The sequence below is a fragment of the Arachis hypogaea genome, chromosome 10, assembly GCF_003086295.3.
Source record: "Arachis hypogaea cultivar Tifrunner chromosome 10, arahy.Tifrunner.gnm2.J5K5, whole genome shotgun sequence".
Classification (NCBI taxonomy): Eukaryota; Viridiplantae; Streptophyta; class Magnoliopsida; order Fabales; family Fabaceae; genus Arachis; species Arachis hypogaea.
This window is the reverse complement of record NC_092045.1, coordinates 4,620,267-4,640,172: the sequence shown is the minus strand read 5'-3', so window position 1 is coordinate 4,640,172 and position 19,906 is coordinate 4,620,267. Positions and strand designations below refer to the sequence as shown.

Sequence of the window (19,906 nt, the reverse complement as noted above, 5' to 3'; positions counted from 1 at the left end):
AATGCCACCACATTCTGACCGGAGAATCCATACTCCTTAACCGTGTACACCATGGTTGTTGAGACCCGTCGTTTGCTTACGAAGTTAACGACCGATATAGAATCAATCTCTTTCTTGACTTGTGTGAATATGACCTTCTTGTACACCGATGCAGCAAACTGTTCCATCGGATCAAGACAGGTCGTCATAACAGGAACACCATACATTGAACTGAACTATGTAACCAGCTCATTGTTCTGGTACTCCCGTACTAGTAGCTCTAGATTCTGCACAAGCTCTAAAATAGTGTGCCTAGACGACAGAAATTTTTTAAAATGGGAATTGATACTCTCACACCGAGACGTCGTGCGAAACCCAGCACAAAACTTGCGACGCAAGTACGCATTTACCCATATCTTCCTCTTTTCATACAGTTGTAACGCCCAATACTTATTGAGTAACCCATACTGTTCAGCAACCTGTGCCCGTTCACCCTCAAACTCTTCAACCTCCATGTCGGCATACAACCACTTGGCAAAGACATCACGGAACATCTGCTCATTGGTGTTCGAGGTCACATTCTTCTGCAGATGCCATGCACACAACCTATGGGTTGCCCGAGCCAACACTTCTCTAACTGCAGCAATCATTGATTCATCCCCGTCGATCACGACAACAGAGGGCATCTTCCCACACATGAGTTCTAACAAGTTCTCCAACATCCACTTGTATGAACCGATTGTCTCATCTAAAACCAAACCAAAACTAAAAATTGTTGTTTGCTTGTGGTTGTTTGAACCTGAGAATATGACAAGGGGTCTGTTGTACTTGTTCTTCTTATACGTCGAATCGAATGCAACGACGTCTCCAAAGTGTTGAAAATCAACCCTACTAGGACTATCTGTCCAAAACATGTTTGTCAACATACCTTCTTTAGTCAAATTGTACCGGGCCATAGACATGGGATCAGCAGCTGCCTTGCCTTCTAGGTAGACTATAGCAGCGTTCATGTATCCATTAACCACCTTTGCACGCTTCGACCGATCAATATAATTGTATGCGTCTTTTTTGGTAAAACCCAAACAAGAATAACCACCCACAATCCCAGCCATGTACCCCAGTATCTTAGACGTTGGCAACCCATACGCATGCATTCCATCCATATGGGCCTTTGCGGAACCCGATATCACCCGAAAACTTCGGATCATGTGAACCATTCCCCTCGATATCAATTCGTGGTTATGCTTGAGGATTACTTTCCGAACCTTCCAAATCGAGATACCCTTATCAAGTTATACAAACATCAAGGCTTGGCAATTCGTGCGTGTCTTAGGCCTATGGCATCTCTTCCTGTCTAGTCTATTGTAGTGTTTCCCATCCCTTAGGCCAGCCCTATTACAGAAGAACCTCCTTCTCACTACAGTCCCATCTTCATCCTTTGCATAGTCTCCCTTACGGGACCCAAATCCATTGCATTTTCCTACCCTACAATAAAACTCATATGCACGCTCTTCACTTCGAAACACCTTTTTCATTATATCATCTGCACTCAACCCAGTCACATCTCCATATTCACGACCATCTTCATCCGACAACAACTCAACCTTTCTTAAGTCATCCTCGTCAACAACGTCGTTGTTTGAAAGGCCTAACTCATTTTCACTTTCATCTGGAAACAAACTGTTTGCCTTGCCCATCCTACCATAGCACTCCATCTATTAAGTTGTAGAAGTTGGTTTTCAAAATAATAACTAATTCTGCTATAAAATTACACGCCTTTACCTCTACCAAGTTCCATGCCATCAACCATATATAAACCAAATCAAATGCTACTAAGGGCTAGATCTCATTATATGACATCACAATTACCAAAAAATGCATCCAATCTATCTCAAACCCAGACATAATAAACTTTTGACCACACAGACAAGTTATGCATGAAAACAAGAACAATTTAAATAAAAGAGGAACTTCATTCAACAACTCAGCAACCCAATAATAGCCTATCTCAATCTCAATTATCACGACGACAACAAAGTACCAAATTACCAAAGTAATAATTTGAGAACAATAGGTACACACAACAACACCCTAACAAATAAACAACCACAAGACCTGAATAGAAAATCTAGCAATTAGCAAACTACAACAACCGTAAAAATTTAATAACTTAAAACAGCAGCAGCCAACCAACTTAAGAAACTATCAACTTAACAAATTCAAGACCAGGAAATCAATAACCAAATCATCATTCATTAAAAAATTTCAAACATAACATTCAAATAATCATTAATCAAAGAATTATTTAATAGGTATAATAGAAAGTAAGTGTATAATTTTTCCTATAAACATAGAAACTGAGAATGTATAGTCAAAGATAGCATTCAAAGATCAACCGAAAACAACAAAACAAGAACATAATACAGCTACATTCAAATTTCAATATGAGTATGGTTAGCAGAATCTGAATAGTACTAGCAGATTCTAGGCCATCAACCATATATAAACCAAATCAAAGGCTGTTCTGGGCCACATCTCATCAAAAGACATCACAATTACCAAAATACATCAAAGCTATCTCAAACCTAAACCTAATGAAACTGTAGACCACAAGGACAAGTTATGCATGGAAACAAGAACAATTTAACAAGAATAAGATCTTCATAGAAAAACTCAGCAACCCAGTAATAGCCAACCACAATCTCAAATATCACCATAACAAGAATTTACCAAATCAGCAAATTAGTAATTTGAGAAGAAAATGGCAACTCAATGATTTCAAACACAACAATAGGTACACACAACAACAATTTAACAAATAAACAACCACAACACCTGAATAGATAATCCGGCAATTGAAATTGCAAAACCCTAAAAAAAATTTGCAACTCAAAACGGCAGCAGCAAACTAATTTAACACACTATCAACTTAACAAATTCAAGCAAAGGAAATCGGTAACCAAATCATCAATCAATAAAAAATTTTAACCACAACATTCGAATAATAATTAATCAGATACTTATTGAACAGGTATAATAGAAAGTATGTGTATTTTTTCCTCCAAACTCAAAAACTGAGAATGCTTTGTCAAAGATAACACTCAAAGATCAATCGAAAACAAGAAAACAAGACCATAATACAGCTATATTCAAATTTCAATCTAAGTAGGATTAGCAGAATCTAAAAACAAGATGTTCTGAGTGAAGAATGAAAAACACAGAGCAATAATTACAAAAAAAAAGTCCATTACCTACTCTTTGAGCAGTTTCAGCAAAGGGGCAGAAGCACGATCAACAGGGAGACCACACGACGAGTAGGACAACGGACCGCAGAAGTACAGCTGGGTAAGATTAATTCATCCACTAGCAGTGAGCACTGACCTCCAAAGGAACACTGCAACCAGACGACGTCGCCGGTATAGGGCCAGGAAGGAGACTTAACCGGGTGTGGTTTTTCCGGGAACGCCGACGGGATGGAGAGGCAAGTCCCTGACTACAACGGATGGCTGCGTCAGCTCTCTACTTCCGGCAGTACCTCTAGGGTTTCTGTTTTAATTTTGGGGGAAGGAAGGAGATAACAAAAAATAGAGATGGGGGCCTAGGGTTAGGAGGGGAGGCTTCTGTGTTTCATGCCTGCCCGTGACTGCGATGGGCGGGTGCGGTAGGTTGCGCCGGTGATTCTACAGTTACCATTTCTTTTGACAGAAGGATATGGGAGAACTGGAGGAAGGGTTGGGACTTGGGAGGAGATGCATTCTGGGTATTCTTCGTGCTTTCTTTCTTTTTCTTTTAGCAACAAAGCATTGTCGTTTCATGAGAACCATACTTTCTGGGGTCAGCAACAGCTGGGAATTGGGAATGGGTTTCACTCACTAAAATGGCGGATCAACTATTTTTTCTATGGGTCGGGTTTATTTTTTCTTTGCCATAGTGGTTTCAATGACGTTATTCTCCTTGTTGTATTTTGGTTACCATAGTTGCAGTGATTTCTGAATTTTTGGGTATTTATTGTAAAGGCTTATGACACAAAAAAAAATGTTTTTATCCAAAAACGAAAAAAGGATCAAGGCTTGGACCCCTAATCAGCCAAAATTAATTACTCATTATAACGTTTTATTATCCAACCTAATTATGACTCCCCTCATGTGAGTCTATTAAACTTTTCTTGCAACCTCTCTAAAATACTGAACAATTTGTCCCCTACTTATACCACCTGTCATAACCAGAACTTACCACCGACTATCTACACATGTAGATACTAAGTTACTATCTATACCATAAAACTTGCCTAACAATAATCCATCAGCAAATGTCAAATTTGTTATTTGCAATAATAATAATAATAATACGCATTATTAAATAGGATTACTAGACTAATTACTGCATCCTCTTAAACTTTAATTGTATATATTATTCAGAAATGAGAAGCCTCATTTGTTTAGTCCTTATTCCTTTATCATACATTCCCTTCTCCATGAACAAATTGAGAGTCATTTTTAACATTAAGAGACTAGCAAACGATATATAACACCAACTATATTTTCTTTGCACAATAAATTCTATTCAGCTTACTATATATTACATTGACTTAATTTGCAAGTTTCATTACATAATTTGAGTGCTATTGTTGCTGTGAATAGAAACAATTAAGAGTCACATTATTATAGTGATAAGAACCAATTACTTAGTGTGTTGGGCAACCATCAACCACAATGCCTTTGGCTGTTGGACAAGATGCTAATGGACAATGTTCACCATCATTTCCCCACCAACTAATACTCTTGTTCTCCAATCCCAGAGAAAAGAACAGCAGCACAGTCATAAACGCCACCCCGGCATCAAGGGCGGCCGATAGGACGTAGTTATATCTCTGCCACCAACCCTTTCTGTATCGGAACACAAAGAAGTTGAACATGGTTCCGACGAAAATCCAGGCATTGTAGTTCAATGGTGTTGCCGGTGGCATCATTCCGGTTGCTCCAAGGAGAACTGGGAGGTTGATGAAGGGTATCCATGATTGTTTAGGGAATGCCTTGTGCAATAGCCAAACAATTACTGGCCCTATTGCACCACCAAGGAAGAACCAATTCATTGCACTGTAGTTTCCTTTGGAGCCAAAGATTCTCTTTGGTCCTACCAATCCCCAGATTACTGATGCATCAAAGAATACACGGTCACCGGGGCATGTCCAGGGACTACCTTCTGGAAGGAGATCATCATGGCATATGTTTTTGATAGAGTTTAGCAACCACCATGCTACCCCTATGTTGATAGTTCCAGCAAGCATTGTACCTATGAACTGCATATATTTATGAATAACATGGATTAAGAATTAGAGAGAAAACACAAAACATGGGACACTTGTAATACCATTAGAGTTGGATTTTACATGGCATGATATATTCAATTACCATCTACAAATATTTAGTATATCAAAAAGTCTCTTTTCATTGAGAAAATCTGCTTCTATGATTGCATCCTCGACAAGTCCTATAAAATGATAGAGCTCTTATACTTCATTCAAATTTAGATAATAGATACTGTGATTATTCTTATCTTGAATGTAGAACTATATATATGGGCAATATAATGCAAAACTAAATCAATATCTCCCTACCAATGCAACAATTAATATCAGCTTATGTGCATGCATTTTTCCTTATGAGTGTTATTTCTTCTTTCTTGTTATTTTTTTTATTGGATCACAGTAAATAAACAATTATAATTAAACTAACATATGAACTCTGCAAAACTTATTTATGAGGAAGGGACTGAAATTGTTCATAAAGAATATACCTGCACCAAGAACATTGATCTTGGGGGGATTTTCATGTAGTGTCCAAGTTTGAAATCACTGAGAAACGAGACGGCTTGAGACATGCTGATGTAGCCATAAGTTTTGAAGCAAACATTTGCAATTGGCCTTCCAGGGTATATGAGACCAAAGACATACTCGGTGATGATATTCAACCCTGGTGTCTGTTCAAAGAGCATAAATATATTTCAGTCATGTGTCTTTGCTTAATAACTTAAACTTCTCCCAATAAAAAATAATTGGTACTTAACAATTTTCCTATTCTTGGGGAGTGAAGATTTTAACTCACCTGGTTTGTGGTGGCAGTAATGATGCTAATTGGAAGGGTAAATCCAAAGGATAAGACCGCAGCAAAGAGAAGTCCCCACCATGGCATTTGAACTTGGTTTTTTAAAAAGATGCATAGTGCTAGAGAAACCATTAAAGCAACACCTAGCAACAAATGAAACCACCAAGATGGTATGTCTTTGTATGTCTTCATCAGTTTTGTGTGGATATCTTCTTTGCCTTTGAATGAAGCACGATAACGTTCCATAATCTCCCTGCATTTTTTTTCGGTAGATCAAAATTCCAACTTCAAATAATTTTGAATTATAACTAAGAGCTATGGAAATTTACATTGCAAAGTGGAGTTTGGAACATATTGCTGCATTAAATCAAACGTGGTTGCAAATTAAGATAACATAAGCAGCATTGTATTACCTTCCATAGAAGCAAGCAACGTGTGTGATGGTAGATGCAATGGTAGCAAATCCAAAACCATAAGTGAGAGCAAAAAAGACACTAAGATTGATTCTCCCTTGCTCTTGATACTTGGCAATATCCAACTCAAACTTGTCATTAACAATAGCAGATATGTTATAAGGTTGACCTTGAGCTGTGAACAAATGTGATGAAAAAATAGGGAATCTATTTGCATTATACACATTCAAACCCCAATATGCAATAGGAATAACCACATATACTATCATTGCATAGCCAACAAAGACATTGACAATGGCGAAAAAGGGCGAGATGAGAGGGCTGAACAAGAACGATGCCACGGCGCTCCAATCAAGTGTGATGGCTCCAAGGCCTAAGCCTCTCATGCCTGAGCCTAGTTGTTGAGCTGTTACTGATTTGGAGAACACCCAACAGACCCATGAGATGTTTGTTAGCGTTGTGAAGAAGAATCCAGGTACCACGTACCATGAAAAACTGCACACTAGTGCAATGAAGAAGAACTTTGCCCGTGAAATTCCATGGCTGTTGTCTTTCTCATGCAAAGCTCTGCATACCAACAAATGTTTATATGTGAAACGTCATCATATGAAAAATGTTTTGACATTTTGTTTTTTAATTTGAGTTTGATTTTGATGGGGTAAAGAGTTGTCCACTTCATCTATTTGAATTTATAGATTTTTAAGCAGTAAATTTAAAAATTAATTATTTTTTATCATTTAACAATATGTGATTAGATATATGTGTAAAATTCTTTTACATAATAAAAAATTTAAATTCTTTTAATCTAATTGAACTTATTCATTTATCATAGTATAATGGTCAAAATAGTATGACTCGTGTTTTAATTTAGTGTTGTAAATGCTTCAAATTGGTTTGACATTATGAGGTGTCAATTAAAAAACTAATTTATTGATATTTTTTATAGACCAATTTAAAACGTTTTCTGTTATTTTTTTTTTTATCACTCTGATTAGTAACCCTTTTAATTGGTAAGTATTTTATTTTATACAATTTTTTTCGATTCTTCCATATACTTTTTTTTCAAGTTACATCCTAACACACACATCCTCTGCCCTTCTCATGAGTTTTATATAGCAACTCTTAGTCATAGTTAAGATTTGAATCTGGTATAGTTTCTAGCAAGGTAAATATATACTTAAAATTTAATTTGACAAAAAATATATCAAAACATGTCCCAAGCGCAATATTTTTTTTTTTGGGTCAAGACCCTAACATACACACTTCTTTTCTTTTTTTATAAATTTCATATAACAACTTTTTAGTTATAACTAGAATTTGAACTCGAATGTACACCGCTACAGGCCTTGCAGTGCAATAAAGTTTTTTTTTTGTTTTTGGTAAAAAGCAGTGCAATAAAGTTAATATTACCTTGAGTCATTACTAGTATACAAGTCAAACCTGTTTAGTAGTCAACAAGGTTCTGGCCCATTTTTTAATGCCCCAGATATGACCTCTTGTTTTTTGTGTGGAAGATGCAATTCAGACATTTTTAGTAGTCAACAAGGCCTGGCCCATATTTTAATGCCCAAAATATGACTTTTTGTTTTTGTTTGAAGACCCGTAACAATAATTAACGGATCATAGCCAACTACTTTGTGCAGTGTGAAGGGAAAGCCTTTTTCTTCTTTCTTTCCTTGTGGTCTGGGTGTGAAGGGAGAATTTAAATAGTTAATATTATGTACAAAAAAAAAAAATAGTTAATATTGAAGTCAACTGGGTTTGTCGGACTATAATTCTTCTCTTCCTTTTTTTCCTTTTCCACAAAATACGCAAACATACTTATCAGTTATCTCCTTGTCCCACAAGGCCACAGTCCCCTATTTTTTTGACTTCATATGAGGAGAGAGAACGAAGGTTCGGCTATTTCGATGCACAATTTTTCTTATCTTATATCAATCAGCTGATTATTGCTCACACAAGTCACATTTGAGTCAGTTGTACAACTTCTACTCCATTTTCTAATATATTTAATATTATTAAAAACTTAACTCTTAATTGACGGTTCTTGCCATTTGAGAATGGTGATTGCCACTATTTAATTTATTAAAAAATTAAAAATAAATATTTAATTAAAAATAAATAACTTTTAAAATTTAATATAAAAATAAATTAAACAAAAATTAAATATTGAATAACAATCACCATAGAATTGACTTTTGAAAATATCTTTCAATAATGCAAGTCAAAGTTACTTTGCAAGTAACTGGATAACAATAATGTAAAAAAAAGTTAACTCATATTTTAATTGATCTGTCATTAATTAATTGCTATACCGAATTTTATAAGAGCTTGATATCTAACTTCCAATTTATTTAGTCACCCCTAATAGTTGACGTTAAATCCTAGGGTGGGAATATCCTAACAAATTAAACCTCTTAATAGTATATCTTTTGGGCTTTTGTCTAAAATAAAATATAAATAATTAAATAAATAAAGAGTAGAAGAAGAAGGAAAAAGTGAATACCGGAAAAGTGAGACTTGAACGAGAGTGCCAGGCCACCACATATGAGCTGGTTCCACAACGTACTTCCTTAGCAACCCAGCCCATCCATAACCCAGAACCTATATACTCAATAATTATTATTATTATTATTATTATTATTATTATTATTATTATTATTATTATTATTATTATTATTATTATTATTATTATTATTATTATTATTATTATTATTATTATTATTATTATTATTATTATTATTATTATTATTATTATTATTATTATTATTATTATTATTATTATTATTGAATACTATAAATTATTCTTTTCCGAAAGCCAAATAAAAATTATTACAACAATTGAGAATAAAAATGAAAGCTAAGGATGACAAAAAAAACAATCACGACATAAGCATGGAGCAAGAAAAACGCATAAGAATTCCTGCTTCAAACAGGAATCTATCGAAACACAAGAATCGTGATCTCTAAATAGCTCTATATATCTTTTAAAATTAAGTTTCACTACAAATATTAATTAATTAAATTCATTATAAGCAAGTACGTGCATACATATATACATACATACATACGTGCGTTTATACTACAATAAACCAATAATAGAGTTAGGTTGTAAGTTGTAACTATCAATCATCAAACACAAGAATATAATACATCAACCGCAATCTAGAGCAATAAAAAGTATAAATCATTCATAGATAGCTCAAAATTGTCATTATTCACAAAACACAATTTTCAAGTAAAATAATTGGGAATTGGCAACGACAATCATGAGACTTTGACGTCATCACCATGAACAAAGGTATATATATATGGCAAATAAAGACTTAAATCATATTTTATATAATTATTTAATTAATTTTAATTTATAATAAGATGGATATAAAAAGTAATTATTGTTATTGCTAATAATGAAGTGGAATAATTAAAGGAGGAAGTGATTAACCTGAGTAGTAATGATGAGAAGCCAGGAAGCAAAGAAAGAGATGCTGCGTCCATAAAAGGCCTTAATTATGTTCACAATACCCACCGCATAGGGCGACCCGGACCCGAAAGCGCTACCCGCATTCGCGAATATGGTTATGAGCACGTGCTCCTTCATGTTAAAAGGGCCGGGGTTAAACGACATCGTTTTGGATCCGAGGCGAAACTTGGTAGTTGGCAGCACCGCCGCCATGAAGTGACCGATGGGAAGTGTGGCGATCTGAACGGTGATCTGAGTTATGATGAGTGGCTCCGTACGGTAAGCGAAGAACTGGTTGAGGAAAGATAATAGCGCGCATGAGATTAGACCTAAGAACCACATTCTGAAGGTCCACACTGGTTGGCTTGGATCGTCAGTGTTCGAAACCGTTAGTCGCACTTCTTCAACCGGCGACACTTCTTCTTCTTCTTCTTTTTTCTCTTCGTTCTTCTCATAGTCGAAGCTTGTTTCTAATTTCAGCTTCTCTGGCGGGTCTGTGGTAGCCATGAGAGAGAGAGAGAGAGAGAGAGAGAGAGAGAGAGAGAGAGAGAGAGGTGTTTTTGGTCTTGGCTTTGGGGTGTTTTTGAAGAGAGGTGTTGTTGTGTGTGGTTTTATTTGCATTAATGGATGGAAGGTGAGGATTTTTGGCTTCATGATCAGATTATTCTAAAGACTTATATTTAAGATTATAAATTAAAAATATAGAAGATTTAAATTATTAATGTATTTAATTATTTAAAAAATGAAAAGATTTTATTAATAATATTATTATTATTACCGATTTCTATATATGGTCCTATGAGCTATGAGGTGTGTTTGTTGTGATGACGGTAATCATAATTAAGTTGCTTAAACGTATGGGGAGTCTTTAATTTTGTCCTTTCATTCATGATTTGTGCACAGTATTGGATCCAATTATCCCAAGGATAAGTAAAATAGTGTTTCTTTTCAAAATAATAACTATCTTTTAATTTTTTTAATGTATTAAAAAATTAATATATTTTTATACAAAAGATATAAATTATTGCTACTAGCGAATATTCAGCTATTTTTTTTATACTAAAGAATTGGTGTGTAATATATAATTGTTAAAAAAGTGAATTTTATAGTGCTTATAAACTATTGTCTAAATTTTACTTAATTTATTTTTTGTAATAAGTTTTAATTTTTTTAAAATTATTTATTTTTTAAATTAAATATTAATATTTAATTTTTTAATAAATAAATACTACTTTTTAAGTACTATAATATTAACCTTGTTAAAAAGATTGATATTTTTTAATATATGATTTTTTTAAAATTATTATTAAACAAATTGGATGCTCAGATTTGTTAAAAAAAAAAGAGAGAAAAATAAAATATGAAAATTTAATTTGAGTAAGATATACAAATTTAAGAATTCAATTTGTGTTTGAAGTGACAAATCTGATTATTCGATTTGTACTTTTTATATTCTAATTAAACACATCATATTTCAATAATATTATAAAATATTATATATTTTTTTTCCGTGAGTACGTGACAGATGAATTTGTATAATAAACAAATTTTCTACGGAAAGTTTGAGTAATAAAAAATTCTCATAATGTTAAGAGGATGCCTCGGTTGAATTTGTGATGAATTGTAGACTTAAATTTTGTATTTAGATATTTAATTTATAATGTATAATAAAAAATATTTATTTATAGGCTCAAAATTTAATATAATTTAATCATAATGACAAAATTAAATTAATATAAAATCATAACAAGATATAAATATCATATTCATCTATAATATTCTAAAATAAACTCTTAACAATAATTAAGTTGGTTAAACATGGGTGGGATTGTGGGAATCTTTAATCTTGTTCGTCATTCATGATTGTGCTTCTTGTGCACTTTATTATGAGATCCAAAAAGGTAAGTCAAATAGTAAAATACTGCTATTATTAACCTATTACCGAATATCCGTTTAGTTCAGTCCCAATAGTTCAACTTAATAATCTTAATTAACCATAAAAGTACAAGTATGGTTCCAAGGCCATGACGTTTGAATCAGATCACTATTTTTTATGCGGAAATGGAGTAAAAATATTTTTTAATTAAATAGTACAATGAGCTGAGCTGAGTATATGGTATATGAAATGATTTTATTGTTTATTTAAATTCGTTGACTAATTTTCGGTTCGATTAATTATTTTAGGTTCGTCGAATAAAATTAAATTTGTCTAAATATATACTAAAATATTGTCATGTATTACATTTTTATTGTTGTTAGTATTGCAAATGTGAGAAGTGTTGAAGTTAGTCCCACATCAAAAAAAGTAAAGAAGAGTGAAGAATTTATAAGATGAAAAACCCACTAACTTGACACTTTAAGATTTTGAGTTGGATGTGGTGTCTTCTCATTTTATGTTCTCGTTATTTGGTGGCCCAACAATTGTTCAAACATTATTTTATTAAAAAGTTTTTTTTTCTCTATTTTATGAAAGGAATTACTCCGTAGACTTAGATTCAGACAAACTATTTCATTGACTATGCACTGTATCCCGTAGAATATATACTTTTGTAGTTTTGTTACGATTTAAAATCCCACCAATAATTATGATCTCCTCGGAACCACGTTTGAATAGAAAAAAGTGGTTTCAACAAAAACAAGAGGTTACGCATGTTTTGATGGCATGATTATTGTCATTTGGTTAATAATGAAGTTTGCTGAACGTATAATATAAGGTCCAAAATAGCCGGCTATGATTTCTTCATGCATTCCCCATTTCTCATTTTTCTTGGTAGACTGACCATTATATTGTAACTTCGTGGCTACTTGCGTTGCTTGTGTGAAGTGTGAACGTGTGCACATGCATAAAGATTATGATAGAAATGATGTGAAACCAATGTGATTTCGTCCAATAATTTGGTCAATTTTTATTGAATAACTAGGGTGTTTGTCAGTAATAATATTATTAAAATATAAATTTTTTAAAATTATATCGATTTTGTTTTGATATTATAAATGATGACAGAAAATTAAATATTTATATAATCAAATTATTTTTATAAAAAAATTATATAAAAAAAGTTTTTATTTAGTTAAATTATGCGTAATAAATATTTGAAGAAATAAGAGTAAAAAGATAAATAGTAAAAATTTGAAACTAAATAAAAAATTAAAAAAGTATGTAAATAATAATAATAATAATAATATTTATGTAAATAATATTATGGGATTATTTTTTTAATATATTTAATTATAAATGTAATATATTTTTTTAATTTTATGAATTTATTTAAATTATTTTATTTTATTAATTTTATTTTCTGTAAAATAGAAATGTTAAAAGAGATAGAAAATGTGAGAGAAGAGAGAGAGAGAAAGATAAAAAAGAAAAAGAAAAAGAATAAGAAAAGAAGAGAGTGGGATTGTTAATTTTGAAGGGAAAGAATATATAATTTGTGACATATATTTTTGCGTGGTGAGAACAAAGTGTAAGTGCGAGTGCTAAGTGCTAACAAATTGGTTTAATGCGTAGCTGGGCCTTCTTTGTCCGTATATTAGGCATGCCGTTCAGATTTTTATTTGTGGATAAGGATATATAAGAGGAACATACACAAAATCCAGATTTTATGTAAAATTTAAAAAATAATTTAAATACATAAAAAAATCATAATAAGATTTAAATTACAAAATACGAATTCTATAAAAATAATTGACTCTTTAAAATTATAATATCAATAATTTTTTAAATTAAATCGATATTTTAACTACTTTATAAGTATATTCGATACTTTTAATTTACGTGTATTTAATTTTTATTTCAAGTAAATATTGTGAAGAAATAAATTTAAAAGACATCTCAATACCAACACAAACATGTTTTTGTTTTCATATTTTTTTCTCAATATAATCTTAAATAAAAATACTAAAAATAAAAGTACAAACTCAACAAATCGTATATTAATTTTTTTTTTCAAATCATTCTTCAATCATAATTTCTAAGAATATGATAGCGTCATTTCAATCCTATTTTTAGTAATGTCATTTTTCACGTGGTTTTTTTATATTGTATTTTATCTGAATTTATAAAATAATAATATTATTAAAATAGGAGAAGCATTATCATCTTTTTAACTTTTAATGTCTCTTTTTTTGTTTTTTTTTTTTGTGTGATATATATATATATATATATATATATATATATATATATATATATGTATGTATATGTGTGTGTGAGAGAGAGAGAATTAATTCTTGTACGAAGTTGTTGTTTGCTTAATTTTTGTTTATTTATTTTTATAAAAGAAGCATAGAGAATATATATATATATATATATATTTAATAACTAAAAAAATTAATCAAAATAGTTAAAATTTATCTTATTTAATACTTATTAATTATTGTAATAATCAATAAATATTAAATAAGATAAATTTTAACTATTTTTTTTAATATTACCGATATATATGTGTGTACATACTAAAACTATTGTCTTAGATATGTTTTAGAAGAACTTTAGGTAATATAGATATTTGTATTGAATGTTATCCTTTGCAGCCCTGAATTGGTGGCTAGAAAATGTTGTTACTTATTATTAATTGAGATTATTGGTATAACTGTATGACCGCAAGTGATAAAAAGTGCAATGGAATGAAATGATGGTAATAATGGTATGGCATGCTATATTCAAAGTTTGACGAGAATTTAATAAAGGTAAATGTTAGAAAATTATTAAAATTTATTATTCTTTTATTAATTAATTATTAATATTTAAAGTATGAGTTAAAATATATTATTAAATTATTAAATTAAAAGAATTAAGTTAGTAATTAAAAATAATAATAAAAAATAATAAATTTTAATTAAGAGATAGTTTTGTTTGAATTTTTCATAATATATTAATTTGATAAATTAAGAACTAATCATCTACAAAAAAAAAATCAATTACTAATCAATACATTGTTATATACGTACAGTATACACCATGCCCGAATTAAATGAATGAATGAATTGACGATCCTATTAATGCAAGCTGGTTGACGAAAGATGTTTATATATATGGAAAAGTATTCCCCTATATATATATATGACCCTTTTTTAGATCAGAATGCTTTGGGACAAAAGGTAAAAATAAATGGAAGTGAAAGCTACACAGAATCTGGATGAAGATTCTAGTTCTAGTTTAATGTTTGCTCCATCCTCACGTGACGATAATGCTTTTTTTTTCAACAAGGACAGCTATGCTTATATGCAACATGCCTTTTTTAAAAAACAAAAAAAATCCAATTGCCTCCTTTCGGTCAACAAACGCAATTGCGTGCGACCGATTTCCCATATATGAGCGAAGGCAAAATTTACGAAGGATTTGTTTATCATTCTAAACTAGTTGTCTTTTGAAATAATTTACTCCGGACAGGTTTTCAGCGGAGTGGGAATTTTGGACGGAGTGACTCCAGATCGAATTTAGATAATAACTACATACATTCGTCACTATATATATATATATATATATATATATATATATATATATATATAGGGACAAAACGAATATTTAAAAATTATTTTTAATATGAAAAGAGAGATAGTGTTTTAGTTGAATATTAATATTTAAAGTGTATTATAGTATTATAAAAATTATTCAATACGATTTTATATGTTGGTCAGAATGTTGCCACATGTCCAACACATCTCATGTGCTTACTTTCTATCTAAAAAATTCACTCCTTTATAATTACACTAAATACTTTTATTTCCAACAAAAACACCAATATTTTTTTCATATAAAAAAAATTAACCACAAATATTTGCAGGACAAGTTAGAATTTAACTTTGCATTTGTTAGACAAAAAAATTATTACTTAAAAAAAATTATTTTAAGTAAATAAATATAATATAATATTATTATCAATTTATGAAGTCAGTTTTAATATATTTTAAATGAAACTTCTAATTAACACTAATAAAAGAGCAGTTTTATGCAAAATTTGAATTAGGCTTGGATTATAGGGCATGCTATATGCATGAGCAGTTATTAATATAGAACATTAAAGTAGGGTACAAAACAGTTGTCGAAAAAACAAATGTGAATTGTTATTAAAATTTAAAAACTGACGAAGATCATTATAGGGGTAATTGTCGGTTGACATTAGATTAGTCTAGAAATAAAGCTTTGGACAAACATGGTCAGTTCAGTTATTTTTGGAAAACATTTAAAAATCCAAAACATTCTCAACCCCTTGGTATTACAAAGTAGAACCGGAAATATTAAGTAATTTCTCTTAAGTTTGAACTCAAATTTATACTTTATTTTCTATTTTTAATCAAAGTTCTTTACTTTTTATTTATTCTTCTTCATCTTCTTCTTCCTTTCCTTTTTAATTTCTAGATTTTACTTTACCTCTGGCACCTTGTATATTTTTTTAGCTTTAATTTTACTTTCGAAACTACAATTGAGACTTTGAGGCACTCACAAAACAAGTCGTTTTCGCTCCTTGAATTAAGATTGTGAAACAAAATTCAAAAACTGTTGATTTATTTGTTGTTAACAATGCAACAAAAATTTGAGTAAAACAAATTGGCACGTCAAGTGAAACATTGTCAATAGATTGTAGTTTGTCAAAAGAAAAAATCAAGAGTTTTGAATTTGCATGTAGTTATATAGTAGGAAGATTGTGTTTTCAGATACCAAAAAATCAGCATCAGTTGACATGTCAAATACATCTGCAGCATCTTCTTCTACTTCCAATGATGAGACTAGAGGAAATGAGTAAGAAAATTTTCCCGTAATTTCAAACGTATAGCTTACCTTGCTGTTAGTAAAGCATGATGGCGTTGGCCATGCCCATCCAAGATTAAATGCAACTCACATAAATACCGTGGGATGGCCATCTTATGACTTGCTACCGGGGTATGTCCCCTCCATGGTGACACAAGAATTGCCTATGCCTCTCAAATCAATATTTCAAAATTCTCCTTACCAAAATTCGTATGTCATGTCAAATGTACCCGTTTCCGAGGTGTCATGTTCACATATATCACAACAGAACTTGTCATAGGCGATTAATTTAGGAAATAATAGCACATATAATTCAACTACACCTCCTACTACTAGGATAGAAAATTCTAGATCTGTGTTTCCTGACATGTCAAGAGCAACACCTGTTAATTAATCTAGTCAAATTGTCGGATCTTTAGTAAACATTAGGCAATAGATGGAAGAAAGCTACCATGATCTAGTAAACATGTTAACTCATCAAATAGTGATTGTTTTGAGTCTTTTTTTAGAACACAAATATTAGAATTGAAAGTTAAATAAGCAAGTTACTAGAATTGCTACTGTGGTAAATTTATAAGAAAATGACAACTATGGTTTAGGATTCGATAACGTCAACCAAAATGATGGAGCAATTCCTAATTATAATGTTTTTTGTCTAGACATGGTCAGAATACTGATAATATGTTGAAAAGATTTAAACAAAATAACATCAGAGGCAAGATGTCAATCAAGTGATTGAACAAATTCTAAAAAGATTGGGATTTAATGTTGGATTTGCAAATCAACCTCAGTTTATGTCTCTTTTTTCTGAATTTATCCAACAAACTGAATTGCTTGAGTGATAAAAGTTTTCTAAGTCATTAACTATATTCTTTGGGGAAGATGAAGAATCGTCAGTAGAGCACATTGTTTGTTATACTGTCAAAATCAACGAAATGGCATTAAATGAGTATTTAAAAATAAAATTCTTTCCTTCCTCGATGACGAAAAATGCCTTTATGTGGTTTTCTAACCTAAAGCCAAATTCAATTCACTCTTAGATGCAATTAGAAAAAGATTTTCATAAACAATTTTCGTAGTGAATTAAGAATTAGTTTAAGTGATTTGTTTTTCATCAAATGAAATGTCAGAAAATCAATTGATAAGTATCTGACTAGATTCAAACACATGAGAAATAGATGCTTTACTCCAATTCTATACTCTAAAATTTAAAACAAATTAGCACGTCCAGTCGTCCAATAAAACCTTATCAATAAATTGTAGTTTGTCGAAATTAAAAATTAAGAATTTTGAATCATTATTATTATTATTATTATTATTATTATTATTATTATTATTATTATTATTATTATTATTATTATTATTATTATTATTCATTTTTTCATTACATTAGTAAATAATATTTAACACTAAAAAAGAAAAAATATAATTAGAATCCTTTTAGTTTGATTAAAAAAATCTCTTCTAAACATATCCAACTTTTATATATACTAAATATAATAATATTTAATAGTATAGTATTTATTATAGCAATGATTAAAAATATTAATTCAAGTAAGCAAGATTAATATAGGTCTTTGCTCGAATTTCAAATTCGAATTAGGTTTATTATTTTAGGACTCAATACAAATAAAGTCCATGTGTCCATCTCAAAACGGCTCAAATTAAATTTCTATTGTTAGTTAGTGATGGTAATGAATATTCATGTGGGTGCAATAGACTTCCTTTCTCATCCTTTACTCCTGTTTTTTTTTTAAAAAAAATTCTCCGTCCCCTCTGTATCTTTGTTGCAAGTCCTTATTTAATTATCCTTTTAGGCAATGCAGATACTCACAGGCCACAGTTATCTATAAATATTCTTTGATTTTTTTAAATTAACAAAAAAATATATAATATAATAATTATAAAATAATTAATTCAATATAATTCAACCTAATTCATAATATATTCATAATAAAAAAAATAATATTTTTAAAATTAAAGACATGAAAAGTGTTAATAGCAAATAAGAACTTAAAATTATATGTGAGCAAATTAAAATGATGTATTTAATGTAATTTGCAAGAAAAAATTCTCGTTATTCAAGTATAATATACGTTTTATTATTTTGTACGGAACAATATTAGTTTTAATTTATATATTATTATTAGGTATTAAAAATAAATAGTATTTGTACTATTAGCTTTTTTTTTACTTTTCTCAATTTTAACCGTGATTAGGTCTAAAAGCTCACTCATCTCATTAGAAATAACTATAATCTAATAAATTTCTATCTGATAGTGTTATACATTGGAATAATCATAGGAGAATTAAATTTAGCGAGAGTGTTTTTACGCAAAATTATCAATCAATTATGTATGACTTCTGATGAAAATAATATATTCAATATGAATATTGTTTATTAGGTAAAAGATAACAAATTGACAAAGAAAAAATTTATTACAATGGATATATTTATTTTAATAAATATTCTTCTATCCAATACTATAAAAAAAATACACTGATCACTCTAATTACTACAATCTAACTTCTATCGGCAACGTAGAACACTTAAATTGAGTCAATTATAGGTTATGGTATTCGTCAAACAAACCATTCATATATGCATTTTCATTTTCAGTACATTTATACATAAAAGAAATCACACATAAAAAAAAAAAGAAGTAAAAAAAAAAGTTGAAATAGCAAAGCGATAAAAATGATGATTCTTAGAACAACTCCGTTAGGATCAATTTTAAGTATCAATTTTGATATGTACAGTAAATGAATTGATTATAAATTGAAACTTGTATTATTGGATACTATTTTGAAAATGATACTGATATAGTAAAAAAATACCGTATCACTCTAATGAGAGAAGAGTAAAATATTGCCACTTATTTAAACACATCCATTAAATAAACACTATTAGTGTTACTATAATGTTGTTTTATTGTAACGTTGTAACAAAGACTTCATTAAAATTTATTCATATAAATTAGATGTACTTATTTGTACTCTTTATTTTATTACTTTATTTTTTTATTATCTTATCAATTTCATAGAAAAATGGATCTAAATCAATTTAACACAATTTTTTAATTATTTATAAAATTCTAATTTTTCTCTCAATATAAATATAATATATAATTATTAATTTTGTAATTTTATATTTTTATTTTAGTTAAATTTTCACCATTTAATTAAATTTATTAAA

General features: G+C 30.2%; 3 protein-coding genes across 3 annotated transcripts; all 3 read right to left on the bottom strand.

Moving 5' to 3' along the window:
- Positions 1-215: 215 nt before the first annotated feature.
- LOC112717211 (protein FAR1-RELATED SEQUENCE 5-like) lies at positions 216-1,196 on the bottom strand. Its single transcript, XM_025769305.1, has one exon. It carries the CDS (start codon positions 1,194-1,196, stop codon positions 216-218), a length of 981 nt encoding a protein of 326 aa, XP_025625090.1.
- Positions 1,197-1,271: 75 nt separating this feature from the next.
- LOC140175545 (uncharacterized) lies at positions 1,272-1,694 on the bottom strand. Its single transcript, XM_072204050.1, has one exon. It carries the CDS (start codon positions 1,692-1,694, stop codon positions 1,272-1,274), a length of 423 nt encoding a protein of 140 aa, XP_072060151.1.
- A 2,824-nt stretch (positions 1,695-4,518) lies between these two features.
- Positions 4,519-10,608, bottom strand: LOC112714781 (oligopeptide transporter 4). Its single transcript, XM_025766449.3, has 6 exons — positions 9,942-10,608; positions 9,003-9,100; positions 6,497-7,063; positions 6,084-6,336; positions 5,776-5,958; positions 4,519-5,278 (listed from the first exon to the last, which is right to left on the bottom strand). The coding sequence occupies exons 1-6, from the start codon at positions 10,578-10,580 to the stop codon at positions 4,664-4,666; spliced, it is 2,355 nt and encodes a 784-aa protein (XP_025622234.1). The 5' UTR covers positions 10,581-10,608; the 3' UTR covers positions 4,519-4,663.
- Between the last annotated feature and the right edge of the window lie 9,298 nt (positions 10,609-19,906).

Bases quoted from the DNA above. Each gene is read 5' to 3' on its own strand.
- LOC112717211 (XM_025769305.1), bottom strand. From the start codon at position 1,196: ATGGTTCACATGATCCGAAGTTTTCGGGTGATATCGGGTTCCGCAAAG.
- LOC140175545 (XM_072204050.1), bottom strand. From the start codon at position 1,694: ATGGAGTGCTATGGTAGGATGGGCAAGGCAAACAGTTTGTTTCCAGAT.
- LOC112714781 (XM_025766449.3), bottom strand. From the start codon at position 10,580: ATGCAAATAAAACCACACACAACAACACCTCTCTTCAAAAACACCCCA. The intron at 5,959-6,083 runs GTGAGTTAAAAT...CTCTTTGAACAG, and splicing joins TTACTGCCACCACAAACCAG to ACACCAGGGTTGAATATCAT. The intron at 5,279-5,775 runs GTATATTCTTTA...AAATATATGCAG, and splicing joins GATCAATGTTCTTGGTGCAG to TTCATAGGTACAATGCTTGC.